The sequence below is a fragment of the Populus euphratica genome, unplaced genomic scaffold, assembly GCF_000495115.2.
Source record: "Populus euphratica unplaced genomic scaffold, PopEup_1.0 scaffold31.1, whole genome shotgun sequence".
Taxonomy (NCBI): Eukaryota; Viridiplantae; Streptophyta; class Magnoliopsida; order Malpighiales; family Salicaceae; genus Populus; species Populus euphratica.
In genome coordinates, this window is record NW_011499850.1 from 1776226 (window position 1) to 1796376 (window position 20151).

Below are 20151 nucleotides of genomic sequence, written 5' to 3' on the forward strand. Positions count from 1 at the left end.
TTATTATATTACCTCAAAAAAAAATCTAAGAAAAAATCAAAATCCAGAATCGAAAACTAAACTAATCAAATATTGTTCTTCTGTAGCTGTAATGATTAGTACTAAGTAAATAATAAGATAACTTTTTGAAAATCATAAGGGCTATGTTAGAAAACGTAAGACTATATGGATGATAAAAAGACATTTGTAAATCTATAGGGGTACAAATGCAGTTTACCCTTTCCTTTTATAAAATAACCCAAAAAACACGTCACCTGCCACCTCTGCCTTTCGGCCATGAGTACGAAGCAGCACTAGCGAAAATCAGAAGCAGATTAGGTAGATAGAAAACCCGGAAAAATAGGAGAAACCCTAGTTTTCATCGAAAACCCAAAATCAATTGATCAAACATAAATCGTAGATCGAAATCAATTGGATTCATCGAAATCGGCGTCTGTAAGCGCTCAATTTTGAGGATTTGGTGCTGTATGAACAGGAAATCAGGGATTAAGCAGAGACATAGATAGATAGATAGAGAGAGAGAGAGAGAGAGAGAGAGAGAAAGGAGAGATCTTTATAATTTTGATCAGGAGGAAAAAACACTATGTCTGCAATAGTGTGCGGGAAGAGATCTTTCTTTGAAGAACTGACTGTTACTAGCCCACCTGTGTCGAAAAGAATCCGTTGTTCTTCTTCCTCTCCTGTTCGTTTTTCTCCTCCTAGATCGAATACTCTTGCTTCCAATACGCCTTCGTTTAATTTCGGTTCTTCTTCTTCATCTTCTTCGACTTTGATCGAACAACTCGCCGCCATTTTCCCTGATATGGACAAGCAGGTCCGGCTCTTTCTTCAGTTATTTCGTTCTTTTTTATTAGTATTACAAAATGATTGATTGGTTGATTTTTTTATTTGTTTAATTCCGATTGAATTTTTGTGGTATTTTTGTAACTTAATAGTTGATTGGCAGATTTCTCGTTCAATTTGGATGGTGGTGTTTTGGGAAATTTGGAATTGGAAATGATTGTACAGGGAAATGGGAAAGAGTTGATTTTCATGTTTTTTTAATGCTTTTTTTTCTGATAAAAAGTTGTGGGAATTCATATAGAAATGATTTTGAGTGTTGTATTTGTTTTGGCTAGTTAATATCTGTTTTGGTGTTGTTAGGAGTGAGTTGTGGATTAAGATGGATATACCCGTATCAGTTTCCGATGGAAGTAGCTTGTCTTGTGGGTATTTTGTTAGGTCCTTTATTGAGGTTTTAATCATGAATGAAAGCAGGGTGTTCTTGGAAATTATTTGGTTGTAGTAATACTAGTAATGCTTAAATCGCCATTTATATACATTAACTGTGTGATTTGCTCAACTTTTTCCTGTTTTCAATGTTGGTCACATATCCGTTTTGGGTATTTTGCTGACTCTTTTTGGTATCTTGTCATTCTAGCTTAGAGAGAAAGTGCTTGAAGAATGTGGTGATGATTTGGATTCAGCTATCAGAAGTTTGAATGATCTTCGTTTGGGATCTGCTGAAAATTTCAGCACAGCTGCAGATAAGTCTGATGTGATTGACGAGTCTAATGTTCCAGCACAAGGTATACATAGGAAAACTTTTGGTATGTTGTAGGTTTTGAGCTGGCTTTGGATTGGCTGAGATGATTTTTGAATAATCATGTGTGTATGCATGCATGCTGGAACATTAAACCTAAGAGGAGAGTTATACTATATTATTTGCCTCTAGGTTTATCCCCTGCAGACTCTTTTAGTCCCTTTTTCTATAGAACTAGCATCAATGGAGGTTTATAGAATGCTAAACCAGTTTGAGCGCATGTGGTAAATAATGTTGAATTGTAATTCAGAGATTATAGAACCAGGTGTAGACAGTTTATTTACCATGACTTTAATCAACATGTTTGAAATAATCAACTGGTTGCACATTTACCCATACACATTTAAAGGGAAAATAAGAATAAGAAGTGAACTGGATGAAGGCTGCAAACTCCTCATGAGTTAAAGGGAATTAAGTGTTAGATGTATAGTATAGCTAGTGACAAACAAGTTTTGATTTCTTGACTCTTTATCAAATTAAGCCACAACAAATCGTTTTGTTAGTTAGAATTTTTTATGGTCATGCTTGCTAAAATTAACACTAACAACTTGCTGCATATTAGCAGGCCACAAGGCCTTATCTCCTTATGTAATTGTGACATAAGATAGAGTCATTTTCTACTCCATTGCCCAATGAATTTGGAGTATTTGTCTGACTTTTTTCTATTTGTGGTGAGTCCTGGGTACTTTGGAATGCCATGGAGAACCTTTTGTTGATTTCTTTATTGAACTTGTATGAGAGGAAAGACTGCAAGATCTTACGGAGATCTGCAGTGTTTGTCATTGTTTTGGATCATTCAATGGCAAGAAATTTGAGGTTCCTTGCAGTTTGAGTCTTTGTTTTCTTATAGCACAGTGTTTTGGTATCTTCATGGTGAAATTCTTAAGAGGATTTTGAAGGAGTCTTGTTAGCTAATATGTAGAGTGAATGGAGTGACTTTTTTGCTTCCTTTCTCATCTATTATACTCTCCTGGTCATACTGTATATTCTTCCTTTTTGAAGTTGTATTCTACTAGGTATACTATATATTCTTCTTTTGGTCATTTTAAAAAAAAGCCCCTACAAGAGATGATCTCTTTGATTAAACAGAATATACACATGTTTCCATAACAGAACAAGCTGCTTGTCGCATATTAAACCAGTGGAAATTTCTTCAAATGGACTCCTATTGGAAGGTTGTTGAAACCCATTTGTAATTAGAAGGAAAGCTGAGATGGCAGACTTAAATGTGGTTTGGCATTTGATCCAACTAAGATTAGCAGTCAACTAGTCATGGTTATGGCATTCATCCTGAGCATACACCTAATGGCTTTCCTCTTCAAGAAGAGGAAACATATAGCCATCCTGTGTAATTCCAATTGAATGAAACATAATAACCATGTGAACCACTGTTCCCAATTAAAAAAATAATGACAATAAAATAATAATCTTTGCTTTATGGTTCAATAATTGGGGCCTTGGGATATTGGTCTGTTTAGGCTTTGATGTTGTGTTGATGGAAAGAGCGATTTTTGTTGTAGGGGTAGCAACAACTGATGCTGAGGCTCCTCCTACTGAGGATCTGTCAGCGTCAGCACACCTGTCATTGGATGGTGCGGAGTGGGTGGAGCTCTTTGTTAGGGAAATGATGAGTGCCTCCAATATTGATGATGCCAGAGCACGTGCTTCACGGGCACTGGAAGTTCTGGAGAAGTCCATCTGTGCACGTGCAGGAGCAGAGGCAGTTAAAAGCTTTCACCAGGTGTTTCATTACTTCTGTCTGTATTTTCTTTCTATACTCCCTGCAAACTTTCAGTGACCAACAAAGATGAGATATTCATATTGGGTTTGTTTTGAGAAGTTTTTCTGCTTGTCTTCTAATTATTGTATTAGGAACACATGATTTTGAAGGAACAAGTGCAAGCTTTGATTCAGGAAAATGCGATTCTCAAGCGAGCAGTATCCATTCAGCATGAGCGTCAAAAAGAGTATGAAGAGAGGAACCAGGAGATGCAGCAGCTAAAGCAGTTGGTGTCCCAATACCAGGACCAATTGAGGACCTTGGAGGTTGAGCTCGTTAGCTCCTGAATTATTTGCATGATTTAGCATTTTGGTGGAATTTTCACGCTTCCCTTTCCATGTTTAACTGCAGAGCAATTTTCACATTTCTGCTTTCCAATTTTCTGACCTTTTTTAATGTAATGCCTTGCCAGGTAAACAACTATGCGTTGACATTGCACCTGAAGCAAGCTCAACAAAGCAGCTCAATCCCAGGACGTTTCCACCCTGATGTCTTCTAACAAACTTCCATGGCTCTCTGGATGAAATATAAGCGAGTGGGCCAGGATCACAAGGCAGTGCAATTATGAGCTATCATTTGGTGCCTGACTGCACATGTTACGTTTTTTTCCTTCCCCGTGTCCTAAGGGTGCCTTGATCAAAAGACAAATTTAGTTTGCAAGTGTCTTTACTTTGAATCATGTTTGGAATCAGAAATGCTTGTGGTTTTATATTACATAAACGCATTTACCGATAATAATTTATATATGTGATTGGTATTGATTTACACCTGTGAAATTGGGAGGTTACTCTATTATATCCTCTCTTTTTCTCTTATTTGGCACCTACTGGCAACATTCCTCGCCACAACGATGATTTGAGCAAAAGAACGATGGGGATTGGCATGTGTAGGGCGGCTGGGTGGCAGATCAACAATTGCTGTGGGCAAAAAAATTGTAATTTCTTGCCCCAGAAGAATCTTCTTTTGATGTGATTAGTTATTCTGCAGGTGATCGCAGTAAATGAAAGTCGTTCTCTTTAGGATCTACTTGGCCGTTCTTTGAGGTTGATTTCAGGCGTTCTGCTCAGCCTAGATGTTAGCAAGCTATGGATTGCCTTAATTTCACGATAGCTCTGTTGCATTTGAAGTCGGTTCAGTAAAACCTAGAGAACAAATAGCTTCTTCCTCGCAAGAACCAAGGCAAGGAAGTGTTTAATATTAGCTCAGATATCTTAGCACAAACTCCCAATATATGGATGGATTATTTTAGGATACAAGTTACCATCTATGATTATATTGTATAGTTGTCTTATGTTACATCACCGGTTGGGTTAATTTTTTTAAAATTAAAAAAAAAATGTTTGGATGATGATATCACTTTTAAAAGAGAGAAAAATATGGAACTTGGTTCATTAATTTAAATAAATTGATTTTGGATAAATAATTTAAAAATATGTTCATATATATATGTAAAAAAACCCAATGATAATAAAAAACTAATTTTATAAATTATTTTGAATAAAAAAAAAATAAGACTTGACACAAAAATTGACAATAAAAAAAAATTTATCATCGTTGAACTAGAGAATCATTCCCTACACACACCTCCTTGGCATGGAGAGGTGCCAAAAAGATCCCAATACTTAGCATTTGACCAACAAGTGATAATAAATATACCGCTCGAAGTGGGCAGGCATCACTTACTGGCTGACAAATACACCACTTTTTCTTAATAATATTTATATTTATTAAAATATTAAATTATCTCTCAAAGCATTTGATTATAACAAAATAAGAAAATCACCCAGACTATTTTATAGTTTAGTTATTTTTACACCTATCCTTTGTGTTTTGAAAAATTATAGTGTATATCATTGATAAGTATAAAATATATTAAACTATAGGATAATTTAGGATGAAAAATGGTATGCACTTAACAAAGTTTTGGATGTAAATTGTAATTTTAAAAAATATGGAGGGTAAATGTAAAAACAACTAAACCATAGGATAATCATGATACTTTTTTCTTAAAAAAAAATGATAAAAATATAAAAAATCAACTTAGTGAATTTTACTTTTAAGAATACTTTAGTTATTTTATTGTTTTTCTAAAAAAAGTAAAATGGCTAAAAAGTTTATACGCCAGGTTAATTGTCCTTACTTTTTCATTAGTTGTTACCGTAAAGGGCAAGAATATCAATCTGATTGGAAAATTGATTTCACAACACAAAACCTAAGGAGTGCATAAATATTGTTCCTAAAAATATTTACCTATATAAGATTTTCATTACTTTTGTAGCTTTACTTGAAAAAAAAATTTTATTTAAGGGGCAATAAATAAAATTATATTATAAATTTTAAACGATATAATTTAAATGTTCAAATTCTCAATTTACTCTTTATAAATTATTGGTTCAAATCTCATAAATCACATGGTAATTAGAGATTTATATAATTATTAACTTCATGATTTATAAAATTAATTGAAAAACATGTAAATTAATTTAAATAATAATATTAATTTATAAAAATAAAACTATAGTTATAAGATCTAACCAAGTTTGGTTAACCTAAAACCTAACCTTAATAGAATTAATAATTTTTTAAAAAAATTAATATTAAAAAATAAAACTCAAAAAGTTAAATTAGTTTAACCTGCTCGAGCGCAACTCTGATCGATTTTCAGATAGGTTAATATTATAAGTTGCAACGAGGAGGGTCTTATAACCAGGAGTAGAACCTCCTTATGTCCTGCGTGGGAAAGCCTTAACAGTAGTCTAAAAGAGAGTGATAAGGCTGAAATAAATGGTTGAGTGAGGACAGAAGTGAAGTGCACTTTTCGAGTGTGCTCCACGCTCGTTCATGCCCCACTATGAGCGCCCATCAACTTCAGCTCTGGCTTTGTTGAAATGAGAATTTCTGTTTCCACAGGTGCAAATGTATCATTTGTCCCACTACCGATCACATGTTGCTTTCTTTCTTTATTATCAGGAAAATGCCATCTTTGTCGGGGTTTGAACGTTTTGTATGGATGAAGTAGTTCCCTTCTATTTAGTTTCAGATAATTTAGGCTGGCGGTCCTGGTCTATCTTCTGTTCTTTCTACCTAGTTTTTGGCTAGCTCACTATGATAATTTAGTTAGGTTTAGACTGTAAAGCCAGGTTTACATGGTAAGTTGAACATGATGCTGCAGGTCCTGCTTGTCTGTTTCTTACTTCATCTTAGAAATTTGAACCAGGTTTGGTACATGCATGAGCATGGCAATGATGCTGATGACCTGATCGATGGAAGTCCTTTCAGTTTGTGGGTGGCAAAAGCAAGACTCGAAACTGAATCCAAATTGAAGGATTAGGGATAGAGTTTAATTTGCAAACAATGTGTTGAGAAGTTAATTAAGAAGGTTATTTGAGTTGCTTTACTCTGAAAGAACTGAGCATGGCATGCACACACTTCTTTAATTTGGCTTAGCACACAAAAGAAAAGGATCTGAATTTATCTATGTAAATTTAACTACAGCAAAATAGAGACTAGCTAGTAACAGGTTCAAATCATCCTACAAATATGAATACAAAACAAGTATTTTAGCTACATATGATTGAGTTCTCTTGAGGTTAGATTAAATCAGAGAGATGGCCAGTTCTCTAGCCCCTACAGTACTTGAACACTCGAGGTTTGTTAGGCTAGGAGTAGCTCCTGTTTCATTGAGATTTCTCTGCGGTTGCATCAGTGACAAATATTTAGTTACCTTACCAGAGCTTAGAGGAAGCAAATTTGCATTGAGGGAGGAGAGGTTTAGAAGACAGAAACAAGCTTGCTTCCACCTCTCGTCATCATCCTCTTGAACTCGTCAAAATTAACCATCCCATCACCATCCATGTCAACCTTCCTGATCATCTCCTTGCAATCCTCCACTCTTCCACCTTCCTTTAACCCCAAAGAACACAAGACCAAACCAAGCTCCTCAACTGATATCAAACCATCTTTATCTCTATCAAAAACATCAAAAGCCTCTTTCAAATCCCCTTCTCCACCATCTCCTTGACCTTCTTTCTCCTCATCTCCTCCTTGATCTTGAATCCCAACAACCTTGCACAAGATACAAAACTCTTCAAAATCTATCAAACCATCTCCATTGGAATCGATTTTCACCACCATTTCTTCCACTTCTTTCTCTGTCATAAAAATTCTTATGTTCTTGAATGACTCTCTTAACTCTTGCTTTGTTATAAACCCATCACCATTCTTGTCAAAGGTAGCAAAAACACTCTTTAGCTCAGCTTTGTCATAAGCAGGACCGCTAACATTACTACTACTGATACTAGTAGTAGTAACACTCCTCCCTTTGTTTGAGACTTGGAGAGTGATGGTTCTCGGAGGGTTTTTAGAGGCAAGAGATTGGAGCCATGCATACAATTTCCTGGAGGGTAAATAGAAGAAAATATTAATGAGGCCAGCTAGGAACAAAACTATTAGTAACAAGATGGTGATGATCATCATCATATCTTTCTTTTGTTTGGTTTTTCTTGTTCACACACAACAGGAATCAGAGGAGAAAGGGGTTAATAAGAGAGGAGGAGGAGGAGCGAATGGACAAAGAGAGGTAAACAGGTTGGTCTTTGTTTAAGAGTTGAAAAGGGCCATGGGCATTGAAGAAGAGACGCGGTGTTTGGTGTACTTTTCGATCCCACAAACCGCGTTATTTGTAATTACAGTTAAACACACAGGCTAGGTAGACATCAGACCCTGATGGCATTGAAATTTCATGCTACTGGTAATCAGTTGAGAAACTTGTTTCCAATGAGTAAAAATTAAAGGTTGATAAGTTTTGGTAGAAAAATTTAATTGCTTGTTACCATAAAGTTATTAAATGATACTGTTTTGAAAAAAATTTAAATAAAAATCAAATTTATTTTTTTATCAAGTTGATTTCATCAACTCCATTCTATTTAATTTAGAACTTAATGTGGATTAAACTATAAGTTAGTGGATAACCAAATTAATAACCTATCAGCAATAGTTATCGAAAGCCTTCCAGAATTTGGTTGTATGAATCATCTGTGCATGCACTTGTTAATTATGATTGGAAGCAAACTCTCATCAAAATGCATCGATACTTCATGTTCTTAAGAAGCAAAAGACATGATGCAAAGTAACCATGCCAACTACTATTTGCTACCACTTTAGCACACACAGACACTTCATTTATGCTCATCATACAAGCTCAACTAGAAGTAGAACTACTCCACCATGGCCCTTCCCCCATTGCTTGAAATTCCAATATTTACATTAATGTTTACTTAATTAGTGCAGACGGGACTTGGCAAATTGAACAGAATAGAGGGAGAGGAGGTAACCAAGTTGATGGCATTTCTGTGGACTTGATTAAACACATGGCTAGAAGATTCTCTAATCGCTATCTAGAGAAGGATATTTTAGTGCAAATACAAAATTTCTTTGAATTTATCCACAGAAAGTAAATGGAACTCGATACTTTTGCTGCTGAGATGGGAATCTCCGAGAAATCAATACAAGATATAGACAAATAAAATTTCCTTGAGTTTAAGTTTGCCATGGACTGAAGCAGTATCCCATAACCATTTGCCTCCTTGTAACTTGGTGTTCTTGTGCCTGAAGGACTGTATTAACCATGTTGAGGATATATTCTCTGATGACTTGCAAATTATGAAGAGAGCTCTGCGGTGAACTTCAGCTTATTATTACCTATAATCTAAACAGTGTTGGAAAAATATTATGCAAGTAGACAATGTTTTGTCCATTTTTCTTTATTTATCTTCTAATGTTTTACCGTGAACAACCTTGGTTCTTTTTTGTTTTAAGGTTTTCCTATAAATAAAAGGGGAAAATATGTGAGGTGATTAACATTGTATATTTACACTATTCATCCACTTATATTTTATTGTGGATGATATTTTTTATTTTTTTATATATTAAAAAAATATTATTTTTTATGGTCTGGATTTACCCCATAAGTTTAATTTTAGATAGCACTGTTTACTTTTTCTAAAAAAAAATTAATTTTAATATTATTTTTATTTATATTTAGATTAATATCTCTTCTCTCTTTTATGTTATTTAGAAAGTCTATTTAAAATAAAAATATTTTTTTCATTATGTATTTAATTTTTAGGAGGTTTTTCTGATTAATCTATATTTTTTTAATTTTTTTTATAAATGAAATTTATTTTTAAAAATAAAAAAATTATTTTCAAATAATATTTCTAACATGTGCAGCCTTGCATATTATTTTTCTCCTTTATTTTATTCAATTAATTTAATGTGTATATCTATTTTTATTATTATTTGTTTGCATATTATTTTTCTCTTTTATTTTATTCAATTAATTTAATATGTATATCTATTTTTATTATCATTTGATTAAATTAAAAAATTATTTTAATTAACAAATTCAGTAAACACAACCTTATAAGTGTCACAAAATTTAATAAATTCAGTAAACACAACCTTGTAAGTGTCACAAAATTAAATATTTTGATTTACACTTTTCTTTTAATTTTTTTAGTTTTTATTTTCAATCATCATTTATGGTTTTTTTTAACTTATTAACACACATAGTTTTTAATTTATTTGATTAAATATATATATATATATATATAAATTTTCGGATTTTTTATTTAGAATTTTTTTAAATATAACAATATGTTAAAAAATCTATACATAGATTTTTTTATTAAAAAAAAATCTAACCCCAGAAACAAAACACGCGGATGAAACATCTATTAATGATCCCATGGGATCGTAGTTTTTAAACCCGGCTCGGTGGCTGACCGGGGGACATGTGCGCAATTTGCAGCATCGGATTCCTAGCTTTTGGTGGCCTTAGACTAATTTCCACAATTTGAGGACTAAAGAAATGCCATTGAGATTCCCTGTCTTTTAATTAAAGAAATGATGCCTAAGCTAATCTTGAGAGAGAGAGAGAGAGACAGAAACATTCTCAAGAAAAGAATTAAGAATTTGCCATGACCCATGACTTCTTTATCGAAAAAGAATGAGTAAAGAGACGATAAGAATTGGGCATTTTGAAAATTGAACGCAGGGTCTGAACTGGGCTTTCTAGAACATGTTTCTTTAGTTCTATGAATCTATCTATCTATCGTGTGAAATTCTTCGTTTGTTCATCACAGGTCCTAGCCCTTGATGATAAACATTTTTTTTAAAATAAAAAAATTTAAATCATATAAAATCGACTTCATAGATCTAAATATAATATAAATAATTAATGAAAATATAGTTTAATTTTAAAAAATTAAAAATAAGATTTTTTTTAAAACATTTTAAGATAATAATATATTAGATTGCTCCAGATTAACCTGTTAAATTTACGATTCGAGTCATAAATTCTTCAAAAAATAAATAAAAACAAATTTAAAGCTTAAATTTCTATAAATCGATATTAAATAATAAAATTAAAAAGAAACAAAAAAATCAAATTAATATCATTAAATTTTTAACTTGAATGATGAGAGTGTAATATTAATATAAAAGATAAATTATAAAAATTATAATATTTAATATTTAATAAATAAAATATTGAAGGATTCAATTGATAAAAAAAATAAATATAAAAATTATTAAAAAAATAAAATATTATTTTTATAGGGTGATGTATAGTAAAAACATTTTTTTTTTTAGTTTTAGTTTTTGTTAGTATCGATTTTTTTTTAGTAAAAACATCTTTTTTTTTTTAGTTTTAGTTTTTGTTATTAACAATTTATTAAAAAAAAATTCGATTTCGAAAAGTTGGAGTTACATTTTGAATTTAATACCTTATAATATCAGTTTAATGAAGTGTCGTGAATGATTCAAATCAGGCAAGGTATGCTGATAGTCAAATTGTTTGTTTTGGGCACAAATCCGAGGCCTGTTGCACACTGAGCTGCACTTTGATAGATTTGGGCTTCGACTTGTTTGAGAAGGCTAAATTTAAATTTGTAATTTTTTTATTTATTTTATTTTAAAAAAATTAAATTTGTAATTTTGATTATAGTTATGAAACTTGCATCTATACAGTACGTTGATTGACCTGATTCAAGCTAAGTTTTTCGGGGAAAAAAATTAATTTATAAATAACTTAGTTGATTCGGTTTGATTTTAAAAAAAAATATATTTAAAAAAAAATATTTTTTTATGTTTTATTTTTATTTTAAATTGAGTTAAAATTTGATAACTCACTTAATCTTTGATCCGAATCTTGTTCTGGAGCAGCTTTAATACAATGATTTTGATATAAAATGAGAATGATTACTTTTCTTGTTTGTCGGCATCATCTTCACTGTTTTAAAAAGTCATCCATTATAATGTGCCAAAAAAACAATTAGGGTTTGGACAGGAAAGAACAAAAGAAGTATTTCCTGTTGCCTTTGCATCTCATTTAGAAAAACAAAAAAAAAAAAAAATGGAGTATAACACGTCCTCAACTTCAGCATGGGCCTCCAACTTCCTAGTAGTAGTAAGAGGTGATCGTTCATAATTTTGAAACCTCACTTGAGAGGCCTTTGAAAACCTCAAAGAAGAAGCTTAATAGTTTCCACTTAATTTCTATGTGTGGGCTCTTCAATTCCTTTTTTTTTTCTTTTTTCTTTTTGTTAAACTAATAAAAATCATTCATCCTCCATTAACAACTAATTTACCATCTATAATATCTAAATCCATTTAAAGAAAAAAAAATATTACTTTGATAATCAAAAACATATTCTTTTTCTAGTCTATTTGGTGGCTTTTAATTACTGTGGTAGTACATAAAAGAGGGCAAAGTCGAGATGATATTTTTTTATTTTTTTAAATAAAAATTCACTTCAAGATTATCTCATGTCGGATATATATTTATTCTTATATTTTTATAACTATACACGTTTCTATCACTAGAATACTAATCTTGTTCTAACATAACGGGTCTCTTGAAGAATCAAGGCCACCAAACAAGACCTACAAGCTCCATTTAAGTGCTCTTGGAGGTAGCTCAAGGCACTTTTCATGCTAGACCCACCCATGAGCATTTCAAATCTATTGCCAATGAAAAAGGCTAAACCATTTTCGTTTCTTGAAAAATAAATGAAAATAGCCATCTTTTGGTTAAGAAGTTGAGAGCACGTGATGGATCATAATGGAGGATTGGGCCCATTTTGGTAATCGAGACAGATACTGTTTCATGGGGGCCCATTTTTTGATGTTGATTGTCACCCCTCACAAGAGTCCAAAGGCCCATCCCCACCTCGCTCGCTGTTGTTGCTTTGTCGTCGTAGAATAGAATAAGGGAGGGGGTGCTTTTGCTAGAGTCAACAGGCTGTTATCCGACCCCATGAAAACGTGAGGGACCCACAACGGAAACAGACAACCTAACCTTTCTCTGTCAATCCCGTCCCGTTATCACGTAGCGTTGTTCTCATTGGAAGCTCTTCACATGGTCCTATTAGTGATGTAATAGAATGGTCCTGTCATAAAGCTTGTCCTTGATTAGATTTTTCATTTATTACCGTGTAAAGAGGGAATGCTTTGTTCGAGCATCTAACATCAAGAAATACCCAAGAAATTTGGTGAGGGAGTAGGTGGCATTACAGTTTTCAAACCCCATTAAAAAAAATATCTCGAGGGAATTATTGGGTTAATGATTAATTCTAGTTGATTTATTTTTTTTTACTTTATTAATAGGTTCTCATTAAATTTTCTCTAAACTAATTAAGTTACAGTCAATTCAAGTTTTTAATTGAGTTACACTGAAATGATTTTTTTTCTATTCATATTGAAACTCAAACCAGTGTCGTTAACTTATCAACCCACCATGAACCCTAATCATAAACCTCCAAAGTAGCAGTAATATATAGCAACCAAGAGCTAATTTTAAATGCCACAAAGCATAATCTGTCGATATGGGCAGCCTCTCATTTCCTGGCAAGCAGAATTGTCAGTGACTAGATCCAAGGGAAGGCAACTTGACGGCGAGCAGAGAATCACTCAAGTCCTAACCCGTAATTGGAAGGACCCACCAAAAAAAAAATCAAAATGATGAAACAAACTAGATATATTATTCTAAAAGAAGTTGAATATAAATCAAGCCAATTCGTAATTACTGAACAAACTATTTAGAGAAATGTTCAAAACAAGTCTGAAACAAGATCAGTCATAAGAGTGCCCAGCACCAATAAAAACAACGGATATTGGAACTTTTTGTTACGTTATTGTGATTTGGAGGTTTTTGCCAAGCAGCAATGCCATCTCTTTCAAGAACTTACACCATCTACCTTCTACTCAATTACTGGCCAAGACAAGAGTCGGCATTTTTCTATATATGTAAATAAGCAAAAGAGACTCTAAAATCTATACATCCATTGAAAAACTTTATTGTTTTAAAATCTTGTAATTAATTAAAATTTAAGGTTTAAATGTTTCACACAATTCTCCATTTTCATTTTCATGCGTTTTATAGTTTGGTTGTGCGATCATCTACAATAAAAGTAATTGATATGGACATGTAGTATGCTCATATTTACTTGAGAAAAAAATTATTATATATTTCATCCTTTTCTTTTACATATTACATTTTTTTTTTAATTAACTTGAATACTAGAGAATCTCCTGTACTACTTATGAGAGACTTATTTTGCCAGGGATCATGGCCTAGTAGTTAAGCTCTTGTTCAAAAAAAAAAAAATCAAAACCCAGGAAACCATCATGGATAGCCCAGATTATTAGAAGTTTGCTTTAGACTTCTTCAAAGTAAAAATGGTTTAGGTAATTATCTCCAAAAAAAAAATCATGTTACATGAAGAAAATATATTTTACAGGGTGACACAAACTACAAAAACATCTTATAAAATGTTAAAACAAACCAAAATTTCTAGACAAGACCTGCAATACATAGACATGGCATTCACCCCATAACTCTGTTCATCAGCAGCAGCAATGAAATTGTAAACATTACAAGGCATGGAAAAGAGAAGAAGGAATAAAAAATCCAAGCAACTAACTGATACGAGTATACACTTGAATCCGTACAACCGCAGATCATTATATGCAGTGGTTGCTCGTGCAACTTGACTTGTCAAAAATCATAAATGGGATACTGAAAAAATTCACTGCTGATTTTGAGGGTAGCTTTTTCATATGGGTCCCTATCAATTATTCACTATATTACAACGATAGCAGAAACATCAATTTTGGATGGATCCACTCCATACTTCCCTTCTTATGTCTTTTTTTCCTTTGGATGGATCCACTCCATACTTGCATTTAATTCAATTTTACTTGCCATTTAATTCAATTTTGTTCTAACAAGTACAGTATATGGAAACCTAATCTTTAGTTTACTAGATTGATAGAGGAATATGCCGATTCAAAACTTAATTTAGATTAAATTTTATTTTCAGTTAATTTAGAAATTAATCCAGTTATAAATGAGTAATCTGATGGGTCAACCCGCAGTGTAGTTGATTCAATTAAATTTAAGTGAAATTTAATTATATCAACTCCAAAATCTTTTTTAACTTTTATATATCTAAAACAATGTAGATTTTTTTTTTTAGTTTTTGCTTTAAAAGATATCATTTTATTTTTAAAAACTCACTTAAAACAAGTGTTGGGATTGATTTGAATTAATTCAATAACATATGATTTAGTTCACTAGCCGAATAAGACACTGGTAAAATATTACAACCATGCATATAGTAATGAGTTCATAGTTTAAATATATACTCTTGTATAATAATTGGTTTTGATTTTCGTTTTTTCAATGTTATGAGAAAATTATTCTTTCGAAGATTTGATGGTCCATAATAGAATATATCCCTTGATCAATTAATGAATTTAATTTGAATTTGAGGAACTAAACTCAAGATTTTGGAAGAGATCTGAGAAAACTCACAAATACGCAAGGATAACTGGGATTCGAATTGAAGATCCAAGTGGTAGCATGCTTTATCCTTTCATGGTACATGTCGGATGTATAAGACAGCGGGCCACGATTTAGGCAAGGAATGCAACTATTCAATGAACACAAGCGCCAAGTGAACAATATTGTCATAGAATGGACAGAACAAAAGAGATGGTACAATTTGTTTTTTTTTTTTAAAAATGAATGAATGAATCATGTGCATCTTAAAAAAAAAATGAATGAATGAATCATGTGCATCTTTTCTTTTATATTAGGTTTAGTGAGTCTTAAAAACCAAGAGAATATATATAAACATGCCTGGATTGAGAGAAGAAGATATTTGGTGTATAAAATAAATATGTTTTTAAATGAATTTATATGTTTTAAAATAGAAAAGATATAAAATTATATCACCTTTGTTTTTATTATTTTTATTTTAAAAAAATAGAAAAGATAAAAACTATCACAATACCAAATAATTTTTCCTTCCAATAATATGTTATAGTGTGCTTAAAATTTAAAAATTTTATTTTATAGCTTTTGATTTTTTGTTTTTGATGATTTTTTAAATGATTTTTAAATTTTCACTCAACAATGTTATCATTGAATTTTAAAGAAAAATCACAAATAAAAAAATCCCATGTTTTTCAAACGGGTTCTAAAAACATCAGTACCTTACATGAACAAAAAAAAATAAAAAGGCTAAAATTTAGCCGGCATATAGTGACAATAAATGAGTGTAGTCACATGACATCTAATACGACGTCGTGACCCCTCGACAATTGCTCTGATGCAGTGACATGTTAGATAGTGATGGGTGACCGATGCCATTTCCTAGGCTGTTTCTGATGCCTCACACTTTTTATGTCATCAAGCTGGCATCTTAAAAAACGGCACAGCTTTTGTTTTCATGATTGATGGAGAACCCTATTTTGCTGTTGTTTTTATGATGACTGCTAGGAAGTAAGAACCAAGATTGATTTTACCGTTTGAGTAGTTATTTATATTTTATTCATTATATATATATATATATATCATATTTATTATCCAATGAATAAGAAAATTATCTCATTGGAATTCGAGCAAGGTGAGTATAATTGAATTCAAATTAAATTATTACTATTACGAAACAACAAAGATTTACACATTGTTATAATCATTTTTTTGTCATTTTAGCTATTTAGTTTTTTTATTTAATTATTTAAAATTATATTTATTTGAGGTTGGTCTTAGTAATTTTTTTAATGCTTGCAATAGGAATCTTGTGATGTGAAAAAAATATTTTATTATCATATAAAAAACCAAGATAAAAATTGATTTGGTTAAATTAAAGTAATTTAGTAAATCAGTTTTTAATTTAGTTAATCTAGCCATATCTAGATAAGATATTACCGAGTTAGTTTTCATTTTATTTTAAAATTATATTTAAATGACATTGTTCCAAGATATTTAATTTTTCTAAGATATTTTGATACTTTCACTATACATTAAAATGAGAAAAAATTTATTTATTTTTTATCAATTTAATAATAACTAATAAATCTTATAAAATAACTAAAATATTCTTAAGAATCGGTTTCAAACTTTTATGGATGGAAAGAACCATGACATTATTATTCCAATAAATAATGATTTCAATCATGAAAATGTTTCTCTAATTAGTTTTTTATTGATAAGCTAATCCAATAATATTTCTTATTATCAAACTAAAAAAACAATTAATACGTTAAATGCTTTAACATTTTTTTTTTTAAAAAAAGAAAAAGTTTAGTGTTAGAAGTTAAATACTAATTTGCGGAAACAAAAGACACGCCCGCTCAGTGTTTTTTTTTCTTCCCCTAGTGTTGATATTTAAGATGAACATACAACGTGTTTGTCCTACGGTCAAATATAATAATGGGCTTTTTGGTAGGTGAACACGTGGCTTGCTCAAAACAGATTCAAGGATGATAATAACTCAAATTTAATTTTTAAATATTTTAAGAAGCTTACATTTAACTAACATAATTAGATGTGACCGATTAATTGATATTATTAGGTGTTATCAATTACTTAATTGATAAATGAAACAATTAAGCATCTAATTGTTGATTTCACTCATTTCTAAACAACATCAATTATCGATAAATTACTTGAATCGATAAATCAACTTAATAACAAGTGAATATATAAATTAAAATTAAAAAAAGTTAATTAATTATGACCTTATGAACACAATAGATGAATTCATAGTTCAATTAAAATTCAATTTAATTTTTTAAATAATATTTTATTTTTTATAAAAAATTATTAAAATAGGTATGTTTTGAATTATCTCATATCAACCTCAACCTCGTATAGCTTATGAAACTAATCACCTTATTTTTATTAAACACATCATTCATTTTATTTTTATTAAAAAATACATTATACATCTAAGATAAACTTGAATCTAGATCCAACTAGTAACTAAGTCTTGTTTGGAGATGAGATCTTGATTATGAAAATATAATTTTTTTATTTTTATGTTTTAAAAATATTTTTGAAAAAAATATTTTTATGTTTTTATTATTTTAAATTATTATTATTATTATTGCTTTTAAATTATTTTAATATTGATATAAAAATAATTTTTTATATTAATATATTTTAAAATAAAACATATTACCCAGTTAGTTTTCATTTTATTTTTAAATTATATTTAAATGGCATTGTTCCAAGACATTTAATTTTAAATTTTATGAGAGTACAAAATTGTCCCTTGATACCAATTAATTTTTCTTTTTTTTTTCTAAGATATTTTGATACTTTCACTATACATTAAAATGAGAAAAAATTTATTTATTTTTTATCAATTTAATAATAACTAATAAATCTTATAAAATAACTAAAATATTCTTAAGAATCGGTTTCAAACTTTTATGGATGGAAAGAACCATGACATTATTATTCCAATAAATAATGATTTCAATCATGAAAATGTTTCTCTAATTAGTTTTTTATTGATAAGCTAATCCAATAATATTTCTTATTATCAAACTAAAAAACAATCAATACGTTAAATGCTTTAACATTTTTTTTTTTAAAAAAAGAAAAAGTTTAGTGTTAGAAGTTAAATACTAATTTGCGGAAACAAAAGACACGCCCGCTCAGTGTTTTTTTTTCTTCCCCTAGTGTTGATATTTAAGATGAACATACAACGTGTTTGTCGAAAAAGTTCAGTGTTAGAAGTCAAATACTAATTTGCGGAAACAAAAGACATGCCCGCTCAGTGTTTTTTTTTCTTCCCCTAGTGTTGATATTTAAGATGAACATACAACGTGTTTGTCCTACGGTCAAATATAATAATGGGCTTTTTGGTAGGTGAACACGTGGCTTGCTCAAAACAGATTCAAGGATGATAATAACTCAAATTTAATTTTTAAATATTTTAAGAAGCTTACATTTAACTAACATAATTAGATGTGACCGATTAATTGATATTATTAGGTGTTATCAATTACTTAATTGATAAATGAAACAATTAAGCATCTAATTGTTGATTTCACTCATCTCTAAACAACATCAATTATCAATAAATTACTTGAATCTTATCTAATCAATTTTCCAAATATGGTTAGGTCTTTTGTTGGAAAATTCTTTCAAGATTTAGAAGAAAAAACACTCTCACATCAAGAAGTAAAGCACGTCGTAGGCAAACATAGACTTGTCTCTTTTCTTGGATTCTTTCTGGGACTGTTGTGAGAAAACTGGAGAAATCTTGTACATGTTTCTTAATGTGGGAATAAATTGTCCATAAAGCACAAAAGTATTTAAAAAAAAAAAACAAAATAAATATTAATTTAATTACATTTGGGTAACTTGCTGAACCAGTTATTAATCTCGTTGATTTAATGTTATATAAGATATAATTAAGTTAGCTTTAATATTTTTTAAAGTAATACTATTTTCATTTAAAAAATATTTTATAATTTTTAATATAACCCGTGATGTAAAGAATAAACCGGTGGCCATAATTATGTATCTTGGCCGTTGAAATATACCGCCGGCCATTTGAACCGTACTTCGAAACGAAAAGCAAACTGAATATCATAAAACTCTGTGGATATAGCAACAGTTTGGCAGTGAGGTGGACTCGACTGTAGTGGGTCTAATTTCTTAACAATTATAACACAAAAACAATGTCCCTGTTTTGAGTATGGTGGGGGCCCACACCGAACTCCTCCATCTCTTCCCTTTCTGGCCCACACCCTTAACATCGTCACCACACATCATGTGATCATCATCGTCATGTAATTCATAAATATATACATTTTAGATTACATATCTAAATATATATTTTCATTGGAAAAATCAAGATTCTCAGTTTCATCCCGGTTTATATTTTGTACTGTTCATATATAATTTAAAATATTAATTAAAAAAACATAATTTTAATTTTAAAAATAAATTAAAAAAATGAGATTTCACAATCCTCGGCAAAAATTGGTCATCTATTAATTAAGTTTTATTGGATTTCTTTATTTGGCTCTTAGTTCTTATTCTAATTTTCAAAATTAAATACTTCCTTGACTGCATATATATATATATATATATATATATAGTTTTGAAATAGAATTTGAAGAAATTAAAAAAAGAAGAATAGAAAAATTGTGGAACGGTCACTAGTCCTTCAAATACTATTTCTTTATCAAGCTTGGCTACCGGCTCCTCGCTGAAAAGGTGTCTCCGTTTGATTTTTTCTTTCTTTTCAGTAGGATTATATTTATTACCGAAAAAATTATATTTATTATGCGAATCAAAAATATATAAAAATATAAAACAAACATTTTATGAAAATTTTCTTTTTAGCTTTTTTTAATTATGTACAGTATTCTAGTTAGCTAGGAAGTTTTAGAAGGACATTATGCATCGCAATAACCA

The 20151-nt window shown here is 30.5% G+C and overlaps 2 protein-coding genes and 1 long non-coding RNA gene across 4 annotated transcripts; 1 reads left to right on the forward strand and 2 right to left on the reverse strand.

Moving 5' to 3' along the window:
• The first annotated feature begins 248 nt into the window (after window positions 1–248).
• On the forward strand, window positions 249–4121 carry LOC105121040 (uncharacterized). 2 transcript variants are annotated; one of them, XM_011019522.1, is made up of 5 exons: window positions 249–814; window positions 1421–1589; window positions 3103–3323; window positions 3455–3628; window positions 3775–4121. In XM_011019522.1, the coding sequence occupies exons 1-5, from the start codon at window positions 584–586 to the stop codon at window positions 3859–3861; spliced, it is 882 nt and encodes a 293-aa protein (XP_011017824.1). In that variant the 5' UTR covers window positions 249–583; the 3' UTR covers window positions 3862–4121. The 2 variants fall into 2 exon arrangements, with proteins under 2 accessions (XP_011017824.1, XP_011017825.1); XM_011019523.1 differs by having other exon boundaries at window positions 250–814; window positions 1421–1568.
• Window positions 3971–4669, reverse strand: LOC105121039 (uncharacterized). Its single transcript, XR_841460.1, has 2 exons — window positions 4186–4669; window positions 3971–4130 (listed from the first exon to the last, which is right to left on the reverse strand). It is a non-coding gene; the product is annotated as an uncharacterized LOC105121039 (long non-coding RNA).
• Window positions 4670–6729: 2060 nt separating this feature from the next.
• On the reverse strand, window positions 6730–8038 carry LOC105121041 (calmodulin-like protein 3). The gene has a single exon (XM_011019524.1). It carries the CDS (start codon window positions 7839–7841, stop codon window positions 7134–7136), a length of 708 nt encoding a protein of 235 aa, XP_011017826.1. The 5' UTR covers window positions 7842–8038; the 3' UTR covers window positions 6730–7133.
• Window positions 8039–20151: the final 12113 nt, after the last annotated feature.